Source organism: Aotus nancymaae, unplaced genomic scaffold (assembly GCF_030222135.1).
Source record: "Aotus nancymaae isolate 86718 unplaced genomic scaffold, 86718_ANA_hifiasm-v0.15.2.pri h1tg000079l, whole genome shotgun sequence".
In the NCBI taxonomy this organism is placed as follows: domain Eukaryota; kingdom Metazoa; phylum Chordata; class Mammalia; order Primates; family Aotidae; genus Aotus; species Aotus nancymaae.
This window is the reverse complement of record NW_026988494.1, coordinates 17,773,918-17,794,959: the sequence shown is the minus strand read 5'-3', so window position 1 is coordinate 17,794,959 and position 21,042 is coordinate 17,773,918. Positions and strand designations below refer to the sequence as shown.

The 21,042-nt window shown below is 44.4% G+C and overlaps 2 protein-coding genes and 1 long non-coding RNA gene across 18 annotated transcripts in view; 2 read left to right on the top strand and 1 right to left on the bottom strand.

Annotated features, from left to right (window-relative positions):
* The window catches only part of CSGALNACT1 (chondroitin sulfate N-acetylgalactosaminyltransferase 1), a 359,476-nt gene extending 353,808 nt beyond the window's left edge, over positions 1 to 5,668 (top strand). For all 11 annotated transcript variants that reach the window (XM_012435253.2, XM_064368806.1, XM_064368809.1 and 8 more), the window contains 2 exons: positions 774 to 855; positions 3,761 to 5,668. In XM_012435253.2, coding sequence (XP_012290676.2) covers positions 774 to 855; positions 3,761 to 4,050 — 372 coding nt within the window. In that variant the 3' untranslated portion in view covers positions 4,051 to 5,668. The remainder of the gene's footprint in view (positions 1 to 773; positions 856 to 3,760) is intronic.
* Positions 5,669 to 6,828: 1,160 nt separating this feature from the next.
* The window catches only part of LOC105705385 (uncharacterized), a 52,016-nt gene continuing 37,802 nt past the window's right edge, over positions 6,829 to 21,042 (top strand). For 3 of the 5 annotated variants that reach the window (XR_010339643.1, XR_010339642.1, XR_001104663.2), the window contains exons 1-2: positions 6,829 to 8,526; positions 16,804 to 16,928. This is a non-coding gene — a long non-coding RNA (uncharacterized LOC105705385). Of the gene's footprint in view, positions 8,527 to 11,246; positions 11,369 to 16,803; positions 16,929 to 21,042 lie in introns of all 5 variants that reach the window. The other 2 variants (XR_002477529.2, XR_010339641.1) reach the window with 2 other exon arrangements.
* The window catches only part of SH2D4A (SH2 domain containing 4A), an 81,967-nt gene continuing 73,408 nt past the window's right edge, over positions 12,484 to 21,042 (bottom strand). For both annotated transcript variants that reach the window (XM_012435257.2, XM_012435254.2), the window contains 2 exons: positions 15,028 to 15,251; positions 12,484 to 13,761 (listed from right to left, as the gene is read on the bottom strand). In XM_012435257.2, coding sequence (XP_012290680.2) covers positions 13,669 to 13,761; positions 15,028 to 15,251 — 317 coding nt within the window. In that variant the 3' untranslated portion in view covers positions 12,484 to 13,668. The remainder of the gene's footprint in view (positions 13,762 to 15,027; positions 15,252 to 21,042) is intronic.

Genomic DNA, 21,042 nt, shown 5'->3' with positions numbered 1-21,042 from the left:
CAAATATACTGGAAATTTACTTGCAGAGTAAGAGACTGGGCAGTGTTTGGATGGCCTCTCCACAGCCCTGCAGGCTGGCACCATGGTAGATGCTTTTGAGAGCAGTTTGGTTTTAAAATAGCATGAAGATGAATGGACAGAGTCTTTCTTCAGAACCTGGACTTTTAGTGCCCTTTTCCTCAGCAAGCGAGAGTTAGCAGAGCTGGAGAGCTGGTAACATACTGAAGTCTCTCAGATATTTCTTTTTATTCCCTGAGGGAGTGCTGTGTGTGGACCGTGCCAGGGCAGCTGAATTCCGAGTTGTTCTCTATCCCTTTTCTCAACTTCCTGAGCCCTTTGCTGGATCACTGCCCAGGCTTGTGTGAGGGGCCCAAGCTTCCAGTTCTCACTGGCACTGGTGTGAGGCCAGGCACGTAGGTGGCTTTTCCATGGCACTGCTCAAACAAAAACTTACTCTCCCAGTTTGTTTTTGATTGTGTGTGTGTGTTTGTGTGTGTGTGTGTGTGTGTTTTCATACCTATACCCTAGAAACATTCCAGCCAGAGGTGCCAAAAATCACAAGGCCTTGTTTTGGGACTGGTATGTGTGCTGTATTCCTGACTCTGCAAGGACTCAAATCCATCTGCATTTCCTGCCCCAGTTGAGGCTGTTTATCACTGATGGGATGAGCTGTTTATCACTCCACACTCCACAGTGGCTCACAAGAGTTTGGGAACACTCTATTTTTGTCCACCCTAAACTTCCCCCTGAAATGACAGTGCTTTTTTTTGCAGGTCATAAAGAAGGAAACTGGATTTTGGAGAGACTTTGGATTTGGGATGACGTGTCAGTATCGGTCAGACTTCATCAATATAGGTAGGACAAATCTGCATCTCTACTGCCACCCAGAGGCCACTGGCCCATGCAGGCCTTGAAGGAATCGTCGGTTTTCCAAGGAGTCTGGTGGGGAAGGTCGTGTCATTGCCTTTCTTAAAAAAAAAAAAAAAAAAAAAGCTATTACAGACTAGGCACAGTGGCTCACACCTGTAATCCCAGTGCTTTGGGAAGTTGGAGGAGGGAGGATCGCTTGAGGCTAAGAGTTCAAGACCAGCTTGGACAACATAGCGAGACCTCACACCACAAAAAACCAAATGCTGTTCCTCATGTCATAGACTAAGGGCTGGACCAAGAGGAGGCTTGGAGGTGGGTGGCATTTTAGTCCCTATAATCTCCACCAGCACCTCTCAGTCACTCCAAATAAGACACACAATCTGAGATTAAAGGCTGCTTATTGCATACCAGGCAGCTTTGCAGCAATTCCTCCAGGGCCTCCTCTCAGGAGGGTTCTGGCCTGTCTGTCCTCTCCTGTAGAATATCCTTTTTTTTTTGAGACAGAGCCTTGCTCTGTCACCCAGGCTGGAGTGCAGTGGTGTTATCTTGGCTCACGGCAACCTCCACCTCCTGGGTTTAAGTGATTCTCATGCCTCATTCTCCCGAGTGGCTGTGACTACAAGTGCATGCTACCATGCCTGGCTAATTTTTGTATTTTAAGTAAAGACAGGGTTTCACTATGTTGGCCAGGCTGACCTTGAGTTCCTGACTGTAGGTGATCCACCAGACTCAGCCCCTCAAAGTGCTGGGATTATAGGCGTGAGCCAACGCGCCTGGCCTCCTGTAGAAGATCCTAAGCTTCCCAGTAAGAGTATGAGGGAAATAGGGGAATTGGGGGGAAACACATACTCAAAAATACCCAAATTTCTCTCTGCTAACCTTCAGAATTCCGGATGTGACTTTAAGCTCTGACTGAATGTGCAGTTGCTGTCAACATACACATTCATACACACAGATGTGCACATGCACACACACTCATACACATGCATATACGCACATGGACATGCCTGTGGGTTTCTAGAGCACAGAGAAAAAAGGCCCTTGGGATTCAGGTGAGGAGACCAAGACTCTCAAAAGCAAAGAGACTCTCCCAGGCCTCACAGCAGGTGGGAGGTAGAATCAGGATGAGAATAGAGAGCCCCCTGTTCCCCTTGGAAATGCCACCTCACCTTTCCATAGCAATACTGACTCTTGGATCTCTGAAGGGATAGAGTTGTGGATTATGCATGACCTGGGTTTGAATGACCAGGTCAGAAACCTTGATCTCAGGTGCAGGTGCTCAGACTGGACCCAGAGACTCTATGGAGTCAGAGGGACCCTGCCCTTAGGGTGGCCTGGAGCGTCCCATCCCCAGGTCTCCTGAGAGCTGCTGGTCTCACTGGCTTCTAGGCAACTCCCCCTCAGGTCCAAGGTCTAACGCTTCTCATTTTAAAATCAGGGAGGAGGGGTAACCCCATGTTTGTTTTGCTTGGAGATAAAGTGAACTACAAGGACTACAGAATCCCTAAGGAAATCACCAGGTTAAAGAAAAAAACAAGTTAAAGTCAAGTCCTGTTAGAAGGAGCAGAGCACCCGGGATGCCAGTCTCTGTGTGGTGGGTGCCCGGCAGACACTCAGCGGCTCACAGCATATGTTCTTGGACACATATAAGAGAAGTATTCCTAAATGGTTATGCGAAAATCAGCTTTCCAAATAGGACATTTAAAAATTTTTATAGGCTGAGTGTGGTGGCTCATGCCTCTGTAATCCCAGTACTTTGAGAGGCTGAGGTGATTGGATCACTTGAGGCCAGGAGTTCAAGACCAGCCTGGCCAAAATGGCGAAACCCCATCTCTACTAAAAATACAAAAGTTAGCCAGGCATGGTGGTGCATGCCTGTAATCCCAGCTACTCTGAAGGCTGAGGCAAAAGAATTGCTTGAACCCAGGAGGTGGAGGTTGCAGTGAGCTGAGATTGTGTCACTGCACTCCAGCCTGGGTGACAGAGCGAGTCTCTGTCTCAAAAAAATAAATAAAAATTAAAGTGTTTCTAAAGATTTTCACTTCAAGAAACTGTTCCCTTGACATGAGGTTTTTCTTTGAGTAGGACTTCAGGATTGACTGTGAGGCCAGTCCCTTTAAGATGACTAATTTCACCAGTCTGTGGTGGAATCACATGCAGCTTTTCAGGACCACTGCAGCCTATGAAATGAATAGTGCTTTGGGGGGGATGTGACTTCTTCATACTGAGACCCTCTTTCACTCCATCACACCGGAAGCCCCTCGTTTCTTCTCTGTTTGCAATGACACGAGAAGACCACATCCTAACAGAAGCACAAGAATTTGCCTTGAGAGGTTTCAAGCTCTAGTTTTAATTATTATAGGTACATATAGTATATATTTATGGGATACATGTGATGTTTTGATGCAGGCATACGATGTGTAATCATCACATCAGGGTCATTGGGGGTACCCATCATCTCAAATATGTATCATATTTATCACTCCTCTAGTTTTTTTAAAATATGCAATAAATTATTGTTAACGATAGCTGATTGATAATCGCAGTAATCTTACTGTGCTACCGAATGCTAGATCTTATTTTTATACCCATTAACCACAAGTCTGGGGCTACTCATTAGCATCGCTCATAACTCTTTAATGCAGGCAAATGCTTGGAAATTTATTGGAGGTCCTGTCATCTCAAGAAGTTGGTGCTGTCCGCCATGATAGTTGTCTTTGTTGGGGAATTCCCGGGCTCTGACTCTGGTGGACACTCTCATACCTCAGAGGGGTGGTGAAGCATACATCCCCCCTAATCATGTCTTAATGAAAAGTTTGGTGCTTGTGCAACTCAGGGAAGCAAAACAGGTCAGTGCAGCCTGATTCAACAGTGTGTTCTCTCCTGACAGGTGGGTTTGATCTGGACATCAAAGGCTGGGGCGGAGAGGATGTGCACCTTTATCGCAAGTATCTTCACAGCAACCTCATAGTCGTGCGGACGCCCGTGCGAGGACTCTTCCACCTCTGGCATGAGAAGCGCTGCGTGGATGAGCTGACCCCAGAGCAGTACAAGATGTGTATGCAGTCCAAGGCTATGAACGAGGCATCCCACGGGCAGTTGGGCATGCTGGTATTCAGGCACGAGATAGAGGCGCACCTTCGCAAACAGAAACAGAAGACAAGTAGCAAAAAAACATGAGCTCCCAGGGACGGATGGTGGGAGACATTTTTTTCTTTCCTTTTGCAATTACTGAAAGTGGCTGCAACAAACAAAAGACTTCCATAAAGGTTGACAAAAGAATTGGACTGATGAGTCAGAGATGAGAGAGCCTCTGTTTTCTCTCTGTTCGGCTTTTTACAGCAGAAATCAAAATCTCTACTTTGCCTGCAAAAGTAGCCCAGTTGCACCCTGTGAAGTGTCTGACAAAGGCAGAGTGCTTGTGAGATTATAAGCCTAATGGTGTGGAGGTTTTGATGGTGTTTACAGCAAACTGAGACCTATTGTTTTGCTTGCTTATTGAACTATTCATGATTTAAGAGCGGTTTTGTAAAAAGTTCATTAGCATGAAAGGCAAGCGTATTTCTCCTCCTGTGAATGATCCTGTCAGCAGGGCTTCAGTTTCTAGGAATGCTAAAATATCAGAAAGCGGGAGAGGAGATATGCTTATTATGATCCTTGTGAGTACATTAAGCAAAATCAAATGGACCAGAAAAGAAATTGTAAATATCGTGTCGTGTTCCCCCAAGATTAACCAAAAATCATCTGCTTATCTTTTTGGTTGTCCTTTTAACTGTCTCCATTTGTTTCTTTTATTTAAAAATGCACTTTGTTTTTGCTTGTGAGTATAGTCTGCTTATTTAATTACCATTTGCAAGCCTTACAAGAGAGCACAAGTTAGCCTACATTTTTATTATATTTTTTAAGAAGACACTTTTAGATGCATCATGAGAACTTTTAAATTCAAAGCATCAAACTGATTCCACATCCAAGGACATGCCAAATGCTGATTCTGTCAGGCACTGAATGTCAGACCTTGAGTCATATGGAAGGAATGGTTTGGCTACTGATACAGACATATAGATACTTTATCTGAAGAGTATTTTCAAAGAGGAGCGACTGAACACTGGAGGAAAAGAAAATGACACTTTCTTCTTGACAGAAAAGGAAACTCAGACTGGTGATACTGCAATGTATCTAAAAGTCAGAAAACACATTTTCTCCTCTGAAGTGGGGACTACTTTCTTACCTGTTTAAATAAACCAAAGCATACCGTGTGAACCAAACAATCTCTTCTCAAAGCAGGGTGCTTCTCCTGGCTTCTGGCTTCCATAGAAGAAATGGAGAAAAAAATATATATATATATTTTGTGAAAGATCAATCCATCTGCCAGAATCTAGTGGGATGGAAGTTTTTGCTACATGTTCATCCACCCCAGGCCAGGTGGAAGTAACTTAATTATTTTTTAAATTAAGCCGTTCTGGATCACCAAGACGCTTCTGAAAATTGCATTTTATTACTGTTTCAAACTATTTTTAAAAAATAAATACAGTTCACATACAGTGGTTTCTACATTCATGTGAAAATTATTTATTAGCCAGCACCAGATGCATGAGCTAATTATCTCTTTGAATCCTTGCCTTCTGTTTGCCCACAGTAAACTCATTGTTTAAAAGCTTCAAGAACATTCAAGCTGTTGGTGTGTTAAAAAAATGCATTGTATTGATTTGTACTGGTAGTTTATAAAATTTAATTAAAACACAGGCCACGAATGGAAGGTGGTATTGCACAGCTAATAAAATACGATTTATGGATATGACTGCTTTGTGAGTAAGAATGCCATTTTGTTTAGTTTTTGGAAACAATATTTTGTGCATGGACCAGGGTTTCTCAGCCTTGGCACCACTGACTTTTTAGGCTAGATAACTCTTTGCTGTGGGGGGCTGTCTTGTGTACTGTGGGATGTTTAACCACATGCCTCACCTCTACCCACTAGAGGCCAGGAGTTTTGACAACCCACCCAATTTTGATAACCAGTGTCTCCAGTCATGTTCAAATGTCCTTAGAGGGGAAATCACCCCTGGTTAAGAACCCCTGGGCTAGAGGGAGAAGAGAACCATAATGAAAAATCTGAATTACTTGTACATTAACTTGTCTATTTTCATTAAAGGAAATTGAGAAATGATTTCCAAAGCCCCTTTCAGTTCTGTGCTTAATATTGTCATATGTGGCTGGGCACTGTCTCTTTTTTTTTTTTTTTTAATTTTTTTTTTCTGAGACGGAATTTCACTCTTGTTACCCAGGCTGGAGTGCAATGGTGTGATCTCGGCTCACCGCAACCTCCGCATCCTGGGTTCAGGCAATTCTCCTGCCTCAGCCTGCTGAGTAGCTGGGATTACAGGCACGTGCCACCATGCCCAGCTAATTTTTTGTATTTTTAGTAGAGACAGGATTTCACCATGTTGACCAGGATGGTCTCAATTTCTTGACCTCGTGATCCGCCCGCCTCGGCCTCCCAAAGTGCTGGGATTAGAGACAGTGTCGGCTTGGGCACTGTCTCTAATGCCTGTAATCAAAGCACTTTGGGAGGCCAAGGTGGGAGGATTGCTTGAGCCTGGGAGTCTGAGATCAGACTGTCCAACATAGTGAGACCCTATGTCTACAAAAAATAAATTACAAAATTAGGTGTGGTGGTACATACTTGTAGTCCCAACTACTCAGGAGGCTGAGGTGGGAGGATCACTTGAGCCCAGGGAGTCTAGGTTGCAGCGAGTCCTGATTGCACCACTGCACTCCAGTCTGGGCAATAGAGTGAGACATGGTCTCAAAAATGTGTATTTTTTCACATGCTCTGATGATGATACTAGTGATTTGAGAACTGGCCTGTCTCTGCCTTGGTTCTGATGGATTTGTGGTGACTGACCTGCATGCTCTCGCCCATATCCTCCCAGTGTCAGGAGGATGCATTTTTTTTTTTTTTTTTTTTTTTTTTGAGACAGAGTTTCACTCTTGTTGCCCAGGCTAGAGTGCAATGGTGTTATCTCAAGTCACCACAACCTCCTCCTCCCAGGTTCAAGGGATTCTCCTGAGTCAGCCTCCTGAGTAGCTGGGATTACAGGTATGTGTCACCACATCCAGCTAATTTTGTATTTTTAGTAGAAATGGGGTTTCTCTATGTTGGTCAGGCTGGTCTTGAACTCCCGACCAAAGGTGATCTGCCCACCTCGGTCTCCCAAAGTGCTGGGATTATAGGCGTGAGCCACCACACCTGGCCAGGAGGATGCATTTCAGTGGCAATTCAATATTTTGACTGTGGAACTGGGTGCCATCCACACTATACTCTGGGCTCATCAGCCATTTGTACTTGTTTAAATTGCATATCACAGATGCCCAACACAGAGGTAAGAATTGGGTTTTTTTTTTCTTGCCAACTTTTTAGGGGTTACCTATGCAGATTTGTTACATGGTTAAAATGTTTGTTGCGGGGGCTCGGTGTGCAGATTCTTTTGTCGCCCATGTAATAAGCGCAGTACTCACTGTTTTTCAATCCTCACCCTCCCTCCCCTCAGAGTCCACCCTCCAGTAGGCCCTGGTGTCTTTTGTTCCCTTCTTTGTGTTCATGGGTTCTTATCATTTAGCTCCTACTTATAAGTGAGAACATGCAGTGTTTCATTTGCTGTTTCTGTGTTAATTCACTTAGGATAATAGTCTCCCGTTCCATCCATGTTGTTTCAAAAGACATGATTTTGTTCTTTTTCGTGGCTGTGTAGCTAAGAATTGTTTTTTTTTTTTAAGTTGTAGAGAGTAGCTGAAGAGCATATGAAACAGCGTAATATTAGACTATGGTCTTTGTTTCAGTCAAAATCCTCTTATCTAATTGTATCTAACCAAGGTTCAGTGCAGTATAGTAGCTGATATCATAGTTTACCCAGCCAGGCAACCTGGGTTCAAATTCCATTTATTTCACTTGCAACTTACATGATCTTAAAGGAGTCCCTCGACATCTCTGTACCTTGGTCTCCTCATTCAGGGTGATGGATGCAATCCCTTGTATATCACACAATTGTTTTAAAGATTAAATGGGTTCATATGTATGAAGCACTTAGGATATGTCAGGTACACGGTAGGTATTTAGTTATTAGTTTTCAACACAATTCCTCACTTACAACTGTGTATCTGACAGTGTCTGTTAAGCTTCTTGGTATGCCCAGTACTACTTGGAAATAATCAGATGGCCATTATGGACTATCCAGTAAAGATTATGAAGCCATTGGGAACACTGTCGTTGTTTTTGTCATTCTGAAAACTTTATCCGAGGAGAAGAGTTACTAGGAGTGTGAAATTTAATGGGTAATTTCTACCTTACATTCCAGGCTCAGTAATACGGAGTTGATACCCCCTAGGCAGTTGGGAGGCTTTACAGGTTTTTGAAGTCGGGAGCATAGCTAGGAACCTTATGTTCATAACCCCAACCTTCTAAGCTAAAGAATGTCATTATTTTCATTTTTCCAGGTGCAGAAAATGAGGATCAGAAATGTTGAAGAGCTTGCCCAGGGATCCAGCTAGCAAATAGCCAGCTTCAGGGCTCATATGACTGTCATTGCCTCTGACCATGACCCATCACATGGCCAGCTCCAGAAGGATTGGAAGGTCTGCGGGAACGAGCTATGGCCTAGGGTGAGTCCCCAGCCTGTTCTTTTTGTTCCTTGATTTCCCACCGTTTCTCTGCTCTCTAGTCCCATCTGAGAAATCTAACAAGGAAGGAGAACCTGCTAACACAGTGATCCAGGGACAGCTAAGGCACTTGGCCGCACCCTCCAGCCGCTGTGCAATGACTAGCAGTGTTGGGGCTCCATTTGGGATCAAAGCCCTGGAATCTGGCTCTCATGCAGGATTCCAGCATATTACATTGAAAGTGATTTGATTTGAGTAGGAGGGGACAGCAGGTGGAAATACTTGATTTTTTTTAAAAAAAATCTTGATACTGTTTCTGAGAACTACTGATTAGAGATAATGACCTTGGGCAGTATCTTAGCAGGGCAGAGGTATTTACTCCCCACACACATCAATTAACTGGCAGCTTTGTGTGATCCATATTCTGATTAGCTTTATATTTTAATTCAAAGCTGTTTCTCCTGGCAGGGCTCAGTGCTTTGCTGTTGCTGCCAAAAACGATGGGGACGGTGCCAGTTGGTTGGGGGGTTTTGATGGGAGTTTTTATTCAACATACAGAATATGTTCTTTCCTGTCAGCAGAGGTGCCTTTCAAACTGTGCATGATCCTTCGAACATGCCCTCTGCAGTAGTCACCCTCAGTGTCTCCTTGGCTGTGTCTGGCTTGTTTGCTATTCTAGAAAGAAGCCCTATGGAACCGTAGGGGAGGAGGGGCAGGGCAGGGCTGCCTTGGGGAAGGTCACAGCCTGGGAAAGGCGGGCATTGCTCTGGGGAGAGAAGTAGGACTGTGCTGCTTCAAAAACCTTCTCCAGCCTCCAGTCACCCCAGGGCATGAGGGCATAACTTGTTCTTTATTAGCCTCAAATGAAGCTATGTCACAATCACAGCCCTGGCATGTGGGGCTGCCGGGAGCAGCAGGGTGTGGCCTGGTTGGGAAGCTTTTCTCTAGCGCTGCCACACCATTGGAAGGGCACCCCTGGAAGACAAGGCATTTGCCATTCTGTTTGGTTATTGAGGTGCAGGGCCATGGAGGGCTCCCAGGGTCTCGACTCCGTTGGTGGGAAAATGTTATCAAGAAACATCCCTCCAGTTGAAGAAAGCCAAAGCTGATTTAGACTGAGGAGGACAGAATGTGGGGGAGCTTGCCTGGCAAGGGCATTGTCCTAGCTGGGTGAGAGGCGGAGTTCATCCCAGAGGGAGCTGGGTTTGTCATGTCTCCTGGTCCAAATGGGAGGCAAATACTTGGGGATTTGTAATCAGGAATCCCAGGGCAACAGAGCCAATTTTGACCATGGCTGATTTGGGGGTAAAAACTGGTTACTACTAATTTGGCAATTGTCAAAATCAGACATTAGGAAAAGTCCCCTCTGTGCCATTTTAGATACAGACCAAGTGAGCCGATTCTCTGCAGGTCAACTGGTAAATGAATGTATTGTGTGGTTTGTCATTATATCCTGTAATCTTCCGAAGTTTCCCTTTCCTTCTTAAAATTCATCCCAGAAATTCTAGGAAACAAAGATAGAGGATACAAAGCCCATGGGTTACATAAACTGAGTTGAAAAAGGGGAAGGTTGGAGCGCAAGGATCCTGGCTTTTTTGGACTCGATTCACTAGGAAAAGGAAAATGCAATCATTCAATTACTAGTTATAGAGAGCTTGCTTTCTTTTGTCTTTTGTCTTTTTTCTTTTTTATTTGTAAAGACAGGGTCTCACTCTGTCACCCAGGCTGGAGGACAGTGGTACAATCATAGCTCATTGCAGCCTCAAACTCTTGGGCTTAAGTGATCCTCCAGCCTCAGCCTCCTGAGTAGCTGGGACTACAGGCACATGCCAACCATGCCTGGCTAATTTTTATGTTTTTTGTAGAGATGGGGTCTCACTATGTGGTCCAGGCTGGTCTCAAAATCCTGGGCTCAGGCATCCTACTGCAGCAAGGTAGAGCAGGAGGCCAGAAGCAGGGGCCTTGCAGGTGACCTGATAGAGGCTTGATGTGTCTGTGAGCATCTGGAAATATGGCGCAGCCAGAAAATCTTAGATGACTAGGAGAAAGATTTCAGAATTGTATTGAGAGTTGGGGGAGAGAAGAATCTAGATAGGCAGGGAGTAGCATTTGGGCACAGTCCCAGGGAGCCAGGGTCTGCAGACCAGAGCCCCTAGGCTTGAGAACCTAGGCAGTAACATGAGGGCAACATCCCAGACCCAGAAACCTTGGGCAGGCAGGTCAAGGAGCTGGGCTTGAGGAGGCAACAGGAGGAGGAGACCAGGATCAGAGTTTGGACATCTTCACCTTAGACCATAACTCAGGTTAGACATAGGCAGCACTGAGACCACAGCAAGCTAGGGTGAGAGAGAATTCAGGCATCCTGAACCCCATTCAGTTGAAATTAGTTTCTGAAATCTGTAAACCATTCTCCTTCCCTAAGAATTTCAAGTATTACTCATACTGTCATATCATCCAACACTGGGTAGTGTATGCCTCTATCTGCAACCAACAGGATAAACTAGTCCAGAACCCACATCTGCTCCCCTTTTTAATACTGGGTTAATTCAGTTGGGTCACTTCCTGTTTTCTAAATCATTTCTAAATCTTTTTTTAGTAGGATATTGCTTTGTGTAGTTATGTCTGGATATGGCCACACTTATTTCCTACAAGATAAATAACTGTAGGCACAGAATGATAACTGTAGGCACAGAATGGAATCTTTTTTTTTTTTTTTTCCCAAGACAAGAGTCTTGCCTGTCATCCAGACTGGAGTGCAGTGGTGTGATCCCAGCTCACTACAACCTCCGCCTTCCAGGTTCAAGCAATTCTTCTGCTTCAGCCTCCCAAGAAGCTGAGCTTACAGGTACATGCCACCATGCCCAGCTAGTTTTTGTATTTTTAGTAGAGACAGGGTTTTACCATGTTGTCCTGGCTGGTCTTGAACTCCTGACCTTGTGATCCACCCACCTCAGCCTCCCAAAGTATCACACCAGTGTGGTACTGGAATCTTACGTTTTCCTAAGTATTTGTGACAAGGCGGTACTTTCCATTCATTCCAGTGAGAAGCATTGGAAACTTAAAATTTCAGAATTGGATGAAAATAGTAAAGATCACCCAGTTAAATCACAGTTTTTGTTCAGAAGCAAAAAAATGAGGCTCAGAGAGATAAAACATCCTGTCCAAGATTACACAGTAAATGGTGGGAACAGATAAGTTTTGCAATAATGCCATGACTATTGAATCATAGAAACAAAAGCTAAGAGATGGGTCCTTACAGTAGTTAAACGGCATAAACTATATGGAACATTTCAAGAAAGAGTTAAACAATGATCTATGTTTAAAAGCTATCTCAGCCTGGCATAGTCTCTCACATATGTAATCCTAGCACTTTGGTAGACTGAGGCAGGAGGATTGCTTGAGGCCAGGAGTTCAAGATTGAAGTGAGCCATGATCTCACTACTGCACTCCAGCCAGGGATCAGAGCATTCTTGTCTCTAAAAATCATCATCATGTTTTCTCATTAGAATACACACACCAACCATCCCCTTCTCTGGTTACATTTTATAGTCAGTAAGTGCTGTACGCAACCAGCAAGCTCGTAATCACACTGCTATATCATTCTGCTTTCATTAAAAGGCAATGTAAGAGAGTGCTGACCTCTAGAGTTAGGCCAGAGGTACTAGTCAATCTCCATCCTCCCAGAAAAATGATCTCCAGTGGCCCAGAGGCTGTCCCCCTGATTGGGGCTGGACAAAGGGAGGTGGCAGGTTGGGGTGCAGCAGGGCATATGATATGTGACCCAGGGCTAAACAGAACTGGCTGGAAGGTTTTTCTTATATCCCATTTCTACTTCATTATGAGAATGGTGGATGGGGCAGCAATGAATGGGTCGATCCTGTGTGTCAGGTTACATAATTATGTAAATGACTGTATTAGCTTTCCGGGGCTGCAGTAACAAATCAGCATGAACTCAGCAGCTTAAAGCAACAGAAATTTATTCTCCCAGTTGTGGAGGCTGCAATTCTGAAATCAGAGCCATGCTTCCTTCTAAGGCTCTGGGGCAAACCTGTCCCATTCCTCCCTCCTGGCTTCTGCTGGTGTCCCTTCCCTTGTGGCTGCATCACTCCAATCTGCCTCTTGTCCCCTGTTCATCTTCCCACTGCATTTTTCTTTTCTTTCTTTCTTTCCTTTCTTTCTTTCTTTTCTTTCTTCTTTCTCCTGAGGATGCAAGTCATGGGATTTAGGGCATACCTTAATCCAGTGTGACCTCATCTTAACTTGACTATGTCTGCAAAGACCCTATTTATTTCCAAACAATATCAAGTTCATGGCAATAGGGGGTTAAGACTTCACCAATATTTTCAGGGAACACAATTCAACCACAAGTAGCATCCAAACAGCCTGCTTATTCTGTTCTTGCCTATACACTATTTATTTAAAAAATACATGTGCGGGTGCGTTATCCATTTGGTGCACTCTAGAGTAGAGCCAGAGGAGGCCAGGCAAGCCCTGGCCCCATTCTCCAGAACAAGGAAACAAACACTTTCCTGCAGTCCATATGTATCTTTATGTATGTTAAGCTTCTCATCCTGTGTTTTAAAACTTGTCATTCCATTTACATTCATGACTTCTGTTTTTCTATGTCTCTCATGTCCTGGTTCCAACATGTACAATAAGTGAGGTGTGTTTCAAGCATCATCTCAGCCACGACAGGCTTTTTTGCCAGCATTCCAAAGCCAACATGGAACTTTGTATCAACAGGCCCCTAAGACCTCCAGATGATAGAGGGAGTGCAGGGGTCATATGATAGTACAGGAAGATAGATACTGGTTTTCAAGTACACCTTAATTTCTAAAAGGTTTCTATTTCTTCTTTATCTTATGTACATCATTAAGGTCATATCCTTCATAATCGGTAGTTGCTGAAATTGGGATTCTTCTCCCTTTACTTTTAGAGTGCTTAGGAGCAGAGGTCATTTTCTCTTGACATTGAAATTCAGTATTTGTGCAGGAGAGAGGTGTCAATGAGGACTCCATGGATACTTCTGGTTGATCAGTATTGGCTCTGCTGCACGGTGATTTTGGCTTCACACATAAATGTTTCAGTGGTGTTTGTCCAGGGGAAAGCCCAGTTGGAGAATGAGGATGACCCCAATAAAGGCTGTCACTCAAATAGCTCTAGGTAGTCGGGCAGCTGGTCCTGCTGACCACAGGGATAGAGGAGCAGCTCCTTCCCCAGGGAAGTGATGGGTTCTTCCTGTCAATCAGAAGGGACAGGATCAGACAGTGTGAGTAGTAACCACACGCTCTTCCTACTTCCTCAGAGGACGTTACCACCTGCCTACCCTTGATTTACACAAAGCTTTCTTAGTTTACAATCATCTTAAGAGGCATTTATTCATTTTTTGAGATGGAGTTTCATTCTTGTTGCCCAGGATAGAATGCAATGGTGCTGTATTGGCTTACTGCAACCTCTCCCTCCCAGGTTAAAGGGATTCTCATGCCTCAGTCTTCCAAGTGGCTGGGATTACAGGTGCCTGCTACCATGCCTGGGTAATTTTTTTTTTGTATTTTTAGTAGAGACAGGGTTTCACCATGTTGGCCAGGCTAATCTTGAACTTCTGACCTCAGGTGATCTGCCCAAAGTGGCATTTTTCTTATCCACACACTGCCAGGTACTCTCTTTATCTCTAGGGCTTAAGTTCTAACTAACTTAAGACTGCGCTCATATGTCAGGGGTCCCCAATCCCAGGGCCACGGACCAGTACCAGTCTGTGGCCTGTTAGGACCTGGGATAGCAGGAGGTGAGCAGTGGGTGAACAAAGCTTCGTCTGTATTTCTATCTTCTCCCTGTGGTTTACTTTACTGCCCGAGTTCTGCCTCCTATCCCAACCGTGGCATTAGATTCTCACAGGAACACAAAATTTATTGTGAACTGTGCATGCGAGGGATCTCGCTTGTGTGCTCCTTTTGAGAATCTAGTACCTGATGATCTGTTATTGTCTCCCATCGCCCCCAGATGGGACCATCTAGTTGCAGGAAAACAAGCTTGGGGCTCCCACTGATGATACACCATGTTGAGCTATATAATTACTTCATTATATATCACAATGTAATAATAATAGAAATAAAATGCACAATAAATGTAATGTGCTTAAATCATCCTGAAACCATCCCCCCAACCCCCAGGCCATGGAGAAATTGTCTTCCAGGAAACTGGTCCCTGGTGTCAAAAAGGTCAGGACTACTGTCATATGTGATCTATGTGGGTACCGTTTTTCTTTTTTTTTTTTTTAAGTATCTCCTGTATTCTCTGCTCCAGTGGTGTTCCCTGAGTATTTAAAGAGGATCTAGGTTCTATTATAAAGGAATTACAATTAAAAATCCCGATTATCAGGAAGAATTAACCAAAACAATCCCCCCAGCACTTGTCTTGGTCCTTGTCCTCGTAATTGTCTTTCATTGTTAGAGCCGCTACAAGACAGTAACTCACAAGGCAGATTGAGGTTAGGCATTGCTTTACCTTGTGATATTCCACCAAATCTGCCAGGGTGGCATGCTGCAGCTGGTCCACGCCAAGGAAGCTGTAGGAGTCTGCAGAGGCATCTATGAGGAAATGTTTACAGCCATCCTCTGACAGATAGGACAGGGCGTAGCCTTTGATCCTTTCACTGACTCGGATGAGGAAACTCCCAGGCACACCTGTGCTCAGAAGTAGTTCATTTGCTTTCTTGAGTGTGAGAATTCCTGTGGCAAAGCAAAAAAGGCAGGTATTTCAGCCAAATCATTACCCAAACTCTCCTCTGTAAATCCAGCTGCATGGATAAAGAAAGAGTCAGTGACAGCTAAATACAACAAGAGGAATTTTTAGTCTGTTTTGGGCTTCTTAGGAATACAGTTAAATGTTCTTCTGGTATTTGCTAATGAGACAAGAGTAGGTTATAGAGGCAAACTGTATACGTGAGAGCTTAAGTGTCAACGTTAAGAATATTTTCCCCTCATATACCCATTTATAGCAACACAGGTGTTAGAGGGTTTATGAGGGTCTAGCAGGACACCTTGATGGTCATCCTTGGAGTGTCAGATCTGGGAGGGGATTTAAAGAGACTCTCCCTAGGCCACCTTAGTTTACCAACAAGGATTCAGTGGCCTTGGGAGTGATTTAACTTGGTCTAGGACAGTGGTTGTCAACCAGGACAGTGTCTGAAAGGCATCTTTGGTTGTCATGGGTGAGGGATGCTACTAGCATCTAATGGATAGAGGCCAGGGATGCTGCGAAACAGCCTGTGATACATAGAACAGCCCCATACTACAAAGAATTATCCAGCCCCAAATATCAATAGTGCTGAAGTTGAGACTCCCTGGTGCGGGAGGTTCAGCAATTTAGTGACAGAGCCGAGTCAGATTCAGTTCTATAAAGTACCTTAGACTGTAGCTACGGCTAAATGATACTACACTAGCATTTAAAGGAATAAAACTATATATGTATGTGTGTGTCATCATATATGTCTTCATATGCATATATTAAGTTATATAGAGGTATAGCTTAAATGCCTCATGAATTCACTCTCTTACTCCAGACCAGCTTTTTCCCCAATTAGTCCAAACTCATGAGGTCTGACTCATGTTCTAAATTTTTTATTCCCATCGTAATTCATCTATGAATAGATAATGCTGTAAAACTCATAGAAAGAGCAGAAACACATCTTGGAAAGATGGAGAAGCCAATGAATTATTCAGTGAGCTGTGATCTGTGAGGGAGGAGCAGCGTTCTATGTGTGCCCTTTTTCATTTCGGCAGACAAAGCTCTCGCATTCTCTTGTTCCACAATTGGCCCCCTGTTGACACTCAGTACCTTATTATTAGGAAAACAAAACAGTAACAGAACCACATGGAAAGGCAAGGGGCTACCACAGCCCTTTGGTCTTGTTAGTACAGTTAATTGAGAAGTGAACTGTCTCCAGAGTAAAATGTAAAATAAAACCATTTCTGTTCTCTTTTCTGTAAACAGACCTTAAATGAGAGGAGGATTTTATAATCAAACACCACATGTTCTCACTCATAGGCAGGTGTTGAACAATGAGAACACATGGACACACTGGGGTCTGTTGGGGGAGGGACAGCGGGGAGGGATAACATGGGGAGAAATGCCAGATATAGGTGACAGGGTGGGTGGAGGCAGCAAACCACCTTGTCATGTAAGTACCTATGCAACAACCCTGCATGATCTGCACATGCCCCAGAACCTAAAGTACAATTTTAAAAAATTAAAAAATTAAAATTGTTGGTTTTCTCTTAGCCAAGATCAACCAACCAGCCCTTCTACTACCTCTTTTCCTGTTTCTGATTTCGGAGGACACAGACCCCAGGTGCCCTACTGCCGAGTGCTGGTGTATGAAGGTCGACCCACTGTGAGACCTCCAGGTAAGAGCTGGGAGTGGGTGAAAAGGCCTGAAAGCCTCCTCCACTTGCAGATAGTCAATGTCCCTGAAACAGACCGTGGCCTTGCTCCTAGGGGCTGCGGCTCTATTACACTCATTCCCAGCAGATGACTAATGTACATGCATCGCATGCATCATGTCCAGTTACTTTTCCACCCCTTCCCTGCTGAGACAGACCACCAGACACTGCAGACACCATGGACACTGACTGAGCCTCTTGGTTCAGATGCTCCGCTATCCACATTAGGTACTCAAATCATGGCTGTCGAAGTTCCAACAGATCCAGGCTGGCTGCTTCTGTTTGTCTGTTTTCCCTTCCTCAGTATCCCTGGTCCCACTGATAAATTACAAATGACAACCATACGTTGAAACAAGGCGCCAGGTACCAGCCCATGCAGGGACTGCACATGACAAATCTCTAAAGACACTGTATGAGACTGATTCTGAAACCCAGGGATGGTTTTCAATGACCCTGAAAAGTCCCCTTCAAAAACAAGGTAACATGTTTGGAGAAGCAGCAGCATTCTGGAAAAAGATTTCTCCCTCCTCCTAGACTGCTGGCTCACTGTGAAATTCCAGGCTGTTTCAATGGTTGGGGCAGATGTTATAATTTAGGACATCTGGAAGTTATCCAGATAAATCTGGATTCCTAAAATCAAAGCTATTCTGGAAAATTATAACCAAACCTGGGACAACTAAGGTCAAATTCCTTTTAAGATCAGGTCGTAGAGTTACTGTAACTCAAACTTTCCAAAAGCCTCTTAGCCTTATACACAGATCTTGGCACCATGTAATCTCCTGGGACACCAGGACACAATCACACATGTTTGTGGCAAAGCACAGATCATCGTGGAGACTCCTTGTACACCATGGGACAGAGGGCAGGTTCAAAAGGGAAGTGCCCTGGAGATAAGTCTTTGATTGATGCAAGAGGTAGTTTGTCTTTGCTTTTTTTTGCTTTATAAGAGGATTACTATTCCTTAGCAGCAAACTGGCTTGGTACAGCTAAATACACAGATCACTGTACAATTTGTCATGAATCCATCAAGGGCAGCATGTGCATTTGGGGTGTCATGGCTGTAATCACTGCCAAGCAATGACCTGTATCTGCTGGGATAGGGAATTCTTGAGCACAAAATCAAAATCCAATGTTTGTTAGATATTGATCACTGCAGACTATTGTTTTCTCTCTCTCTTTTTAAACAGTCTTGCTCTGTCACTCAAGCTATAGTACAGTGGCACAATCTGGGCTCACTGCAACCTCCGACTCCTGGGTTCAAGCAATTCTCATTCCTTAGTCTCCTGAGAAGCTGGGATTACAGGTGCCCACCACCATGCCTAGCTAATTTTTGTATTTTTATTAGAGATAGGGCTTCACCATGTTGGCCAGGCTGGTCTCAAGCTCCTGGCCCCAAATGATCTGCCCACCTCAGCCTCCCAAAGTGCTGAGATAATAGGGGTGAGCCACTGTGCCTGGCCTCAGTCCACCTTTTAATAGTGCTTATCCTCTGAGTTTCCCCTTGCACAACTCTAAGAATTCTGAAGCAGGGGTCTTCACTCCAGCCCCTAATGGCCATGACACATTGGTGCTGCTTCCTTCTCACCTGCTATCTCCACTCATCTTAAAAGAATCAAATCTGAGGTCATAGGAGGATTTCTGTGCAAGTGAAAAGGGGTAAATAAAGAATTTTTTTTAAGACAGGGTCTTACTCCATGGCCCAGGCTGGAGTGCAGTGGCATGATCGTGGCTCACTGCCGCATTGACCTCTTGGATAGCTGGGACCACAGGCCCATGCCACCACGTCTGGCCAAGTTTTTGTAGAGATGGAGTTTCACTGTGTTGCCCAGGCTAGAATATTCTAGTCCGTCAGTTCAGTGAACCAGATTTTCACCCGGACAGCAGTCTGTAGATTATAGAGCTGAATCCAGGCAGGGACTGGCAGAACTCTGGTAGCCCAGAAGAAAGCAGATGTTACTCTGTGAGGTCTGCTGGGCAGCGTCTGGCCCTGAGGAGCCCGAGGCAGAGCAGGAACTGAAATTCCTGAGAGCCTGCACATCAGCACCAGCATAGGGATCCGTCACAGCTGGAGGAGGTCCCACTCCTCTCTGTGTGTGATGCCAAGGCTCCCCCTAGAACTTTCTGTGATAATGAAAATATTGCCACATGTGCTACTGAGCACTGAAATGGGGCTAGTGTGACTGAGGGATGCAACTCTTATTTGTGATTCATTTTGATGTAAAAAGCCACATGTGTTTAGGGGCTACCATAACGGGACAGTACAGCTCTAAACCTCTCTGAACATTTTGCCCAGGAAAGGCCCAGGAGAACTACTTTTTGCATGGGAGAGGGCAAACAGACCCAAGATCTTGGAAGTAACTCAAACCCCAGCAGGTGCCAGTTGGAAATCCAAGTGGCAACGACTGTCCCATGGGGCGGTTCAGTGGTATCTTTCTCCGTAGCTTACTCTTGGAAAACTTCTCCTCACATCATGCCCCTTGCCTCTGAGACCCCTCTAAGTAACCTCAGGACTCCAAGAGCATGACAGGCAACTACAACAGTCCAGTCCTGGATATGTGTAGTGAGAAGCTCAGGGCTTCCGGGCACAGCCACTCCCATCCTGTGATAGTGTCAGGACGAGGACTCAAGTGCATCATCTGCAAAGATCCAAGTAAGAGCTTGGACCTAATGGACTAGTCTCTGCATTATTGGCAAAACACAGTGACATTTTTACAGGAAGTCTGCTGCACTGAGTAATTTATGAGAAAAGTCAGGGTCTTCCAGGAAAAAGCCAGCACTGTATAGAATGTTCTAGAGAAAAGCTAGCGCTTCCCAAATCCAAATTTATGTGTGTAGTTTTAGCCTCTTTATGTTTCATCTTCTCCAGTTGTTTCACAATCTGAACAAATACTAAGCAATTTTAGAGGGGACATGGAGAATAATTTGGACAAAAGGTATTTTTAATGACATTAATGTAGGTGAAGCCTTCATGCTGAAAGGAGCCCTGCCAGCAAATGGACTTCCAGCTGTCCTTCTCTTCCACACACAAGCAGTGATAAATTGTTATTGCTGGCCACAGCCTATCCACTCCATAAAATGTGTGAATCATGCATGTAAATGAGGCAGGATATATATGTCATCTGAGGTTTAGGAACAAAAAGCCTTTGAGAAACCACATAAATAACTACTTTATGCTCCCTTTGTGACAAGTGGGCATAATTTTGATGGCCCCACAATTAAGAAATCTCTGTTCTTCAGCAAAACAGTAAAAGGACAGATGATCACTTAGGGGCAGCAACTCATAGGTCCGCTAAGATCTTAAGCTAAAAGAAATTTTGAGAAGCCTCTATGAGCCCTTTTTAATGCAACCTATTCAGTGACCTATGCTCAGTCTGGGGTGGTATCTGGTCCCTATATTGAAGGAGCTGTGCATGACAAACTGTCTTGAGTAGAAGAAGGGAAGCTGGGAGGAGTGAGACACAGGATTCCACCTTAACAACCATCTCTAAGGAACAACAATTCCGGAGAACAACTACCTCCAAGAGGTTCAGACTGACCCCCTAAGGAGTCAGTGGTGATGTATCAAAAAATAGAAGAAATCAAAATAGCTGACATGTGGCCAAGCATGGTGGCTCACACCTGTAATCCCGGCACTTCTTTGGGAGGCCAACGTGGGAGGATCACTTGAGATCAGGAGTTTGAGACCAGCCTGGCCAACATGCTGAAAACTTGTCTCTATTTAAAATATAAAAATTAGCTGGGCTTGGTAGGGTGTGCCTGTAATTCCAGCTACTCGGGAGGCTGAGGCAGGAGAATCATTTGAACCTGGGAGGTGGAGGCTACAGTGATCTGAGATGGCACCACTGTCCTCCATCCTGGGTGGTGGAGCAAGACTCTGTCTCAAAAGTGTGAACTATACTGCTATCCCACAAAAGTAAAAGGGATGTGTTTGCTAAGTAACTTAAGATATAAAATACTGGAACCAAAGCGCTGGGAGGGCAGGTTCAGCTATATGCCATAACGGCAAAAGACAGCCGTAAGAAAGAAATCAGGTGGAAAGATTTCATTAACAGTCTAATTACATCCACATTTGAATAAG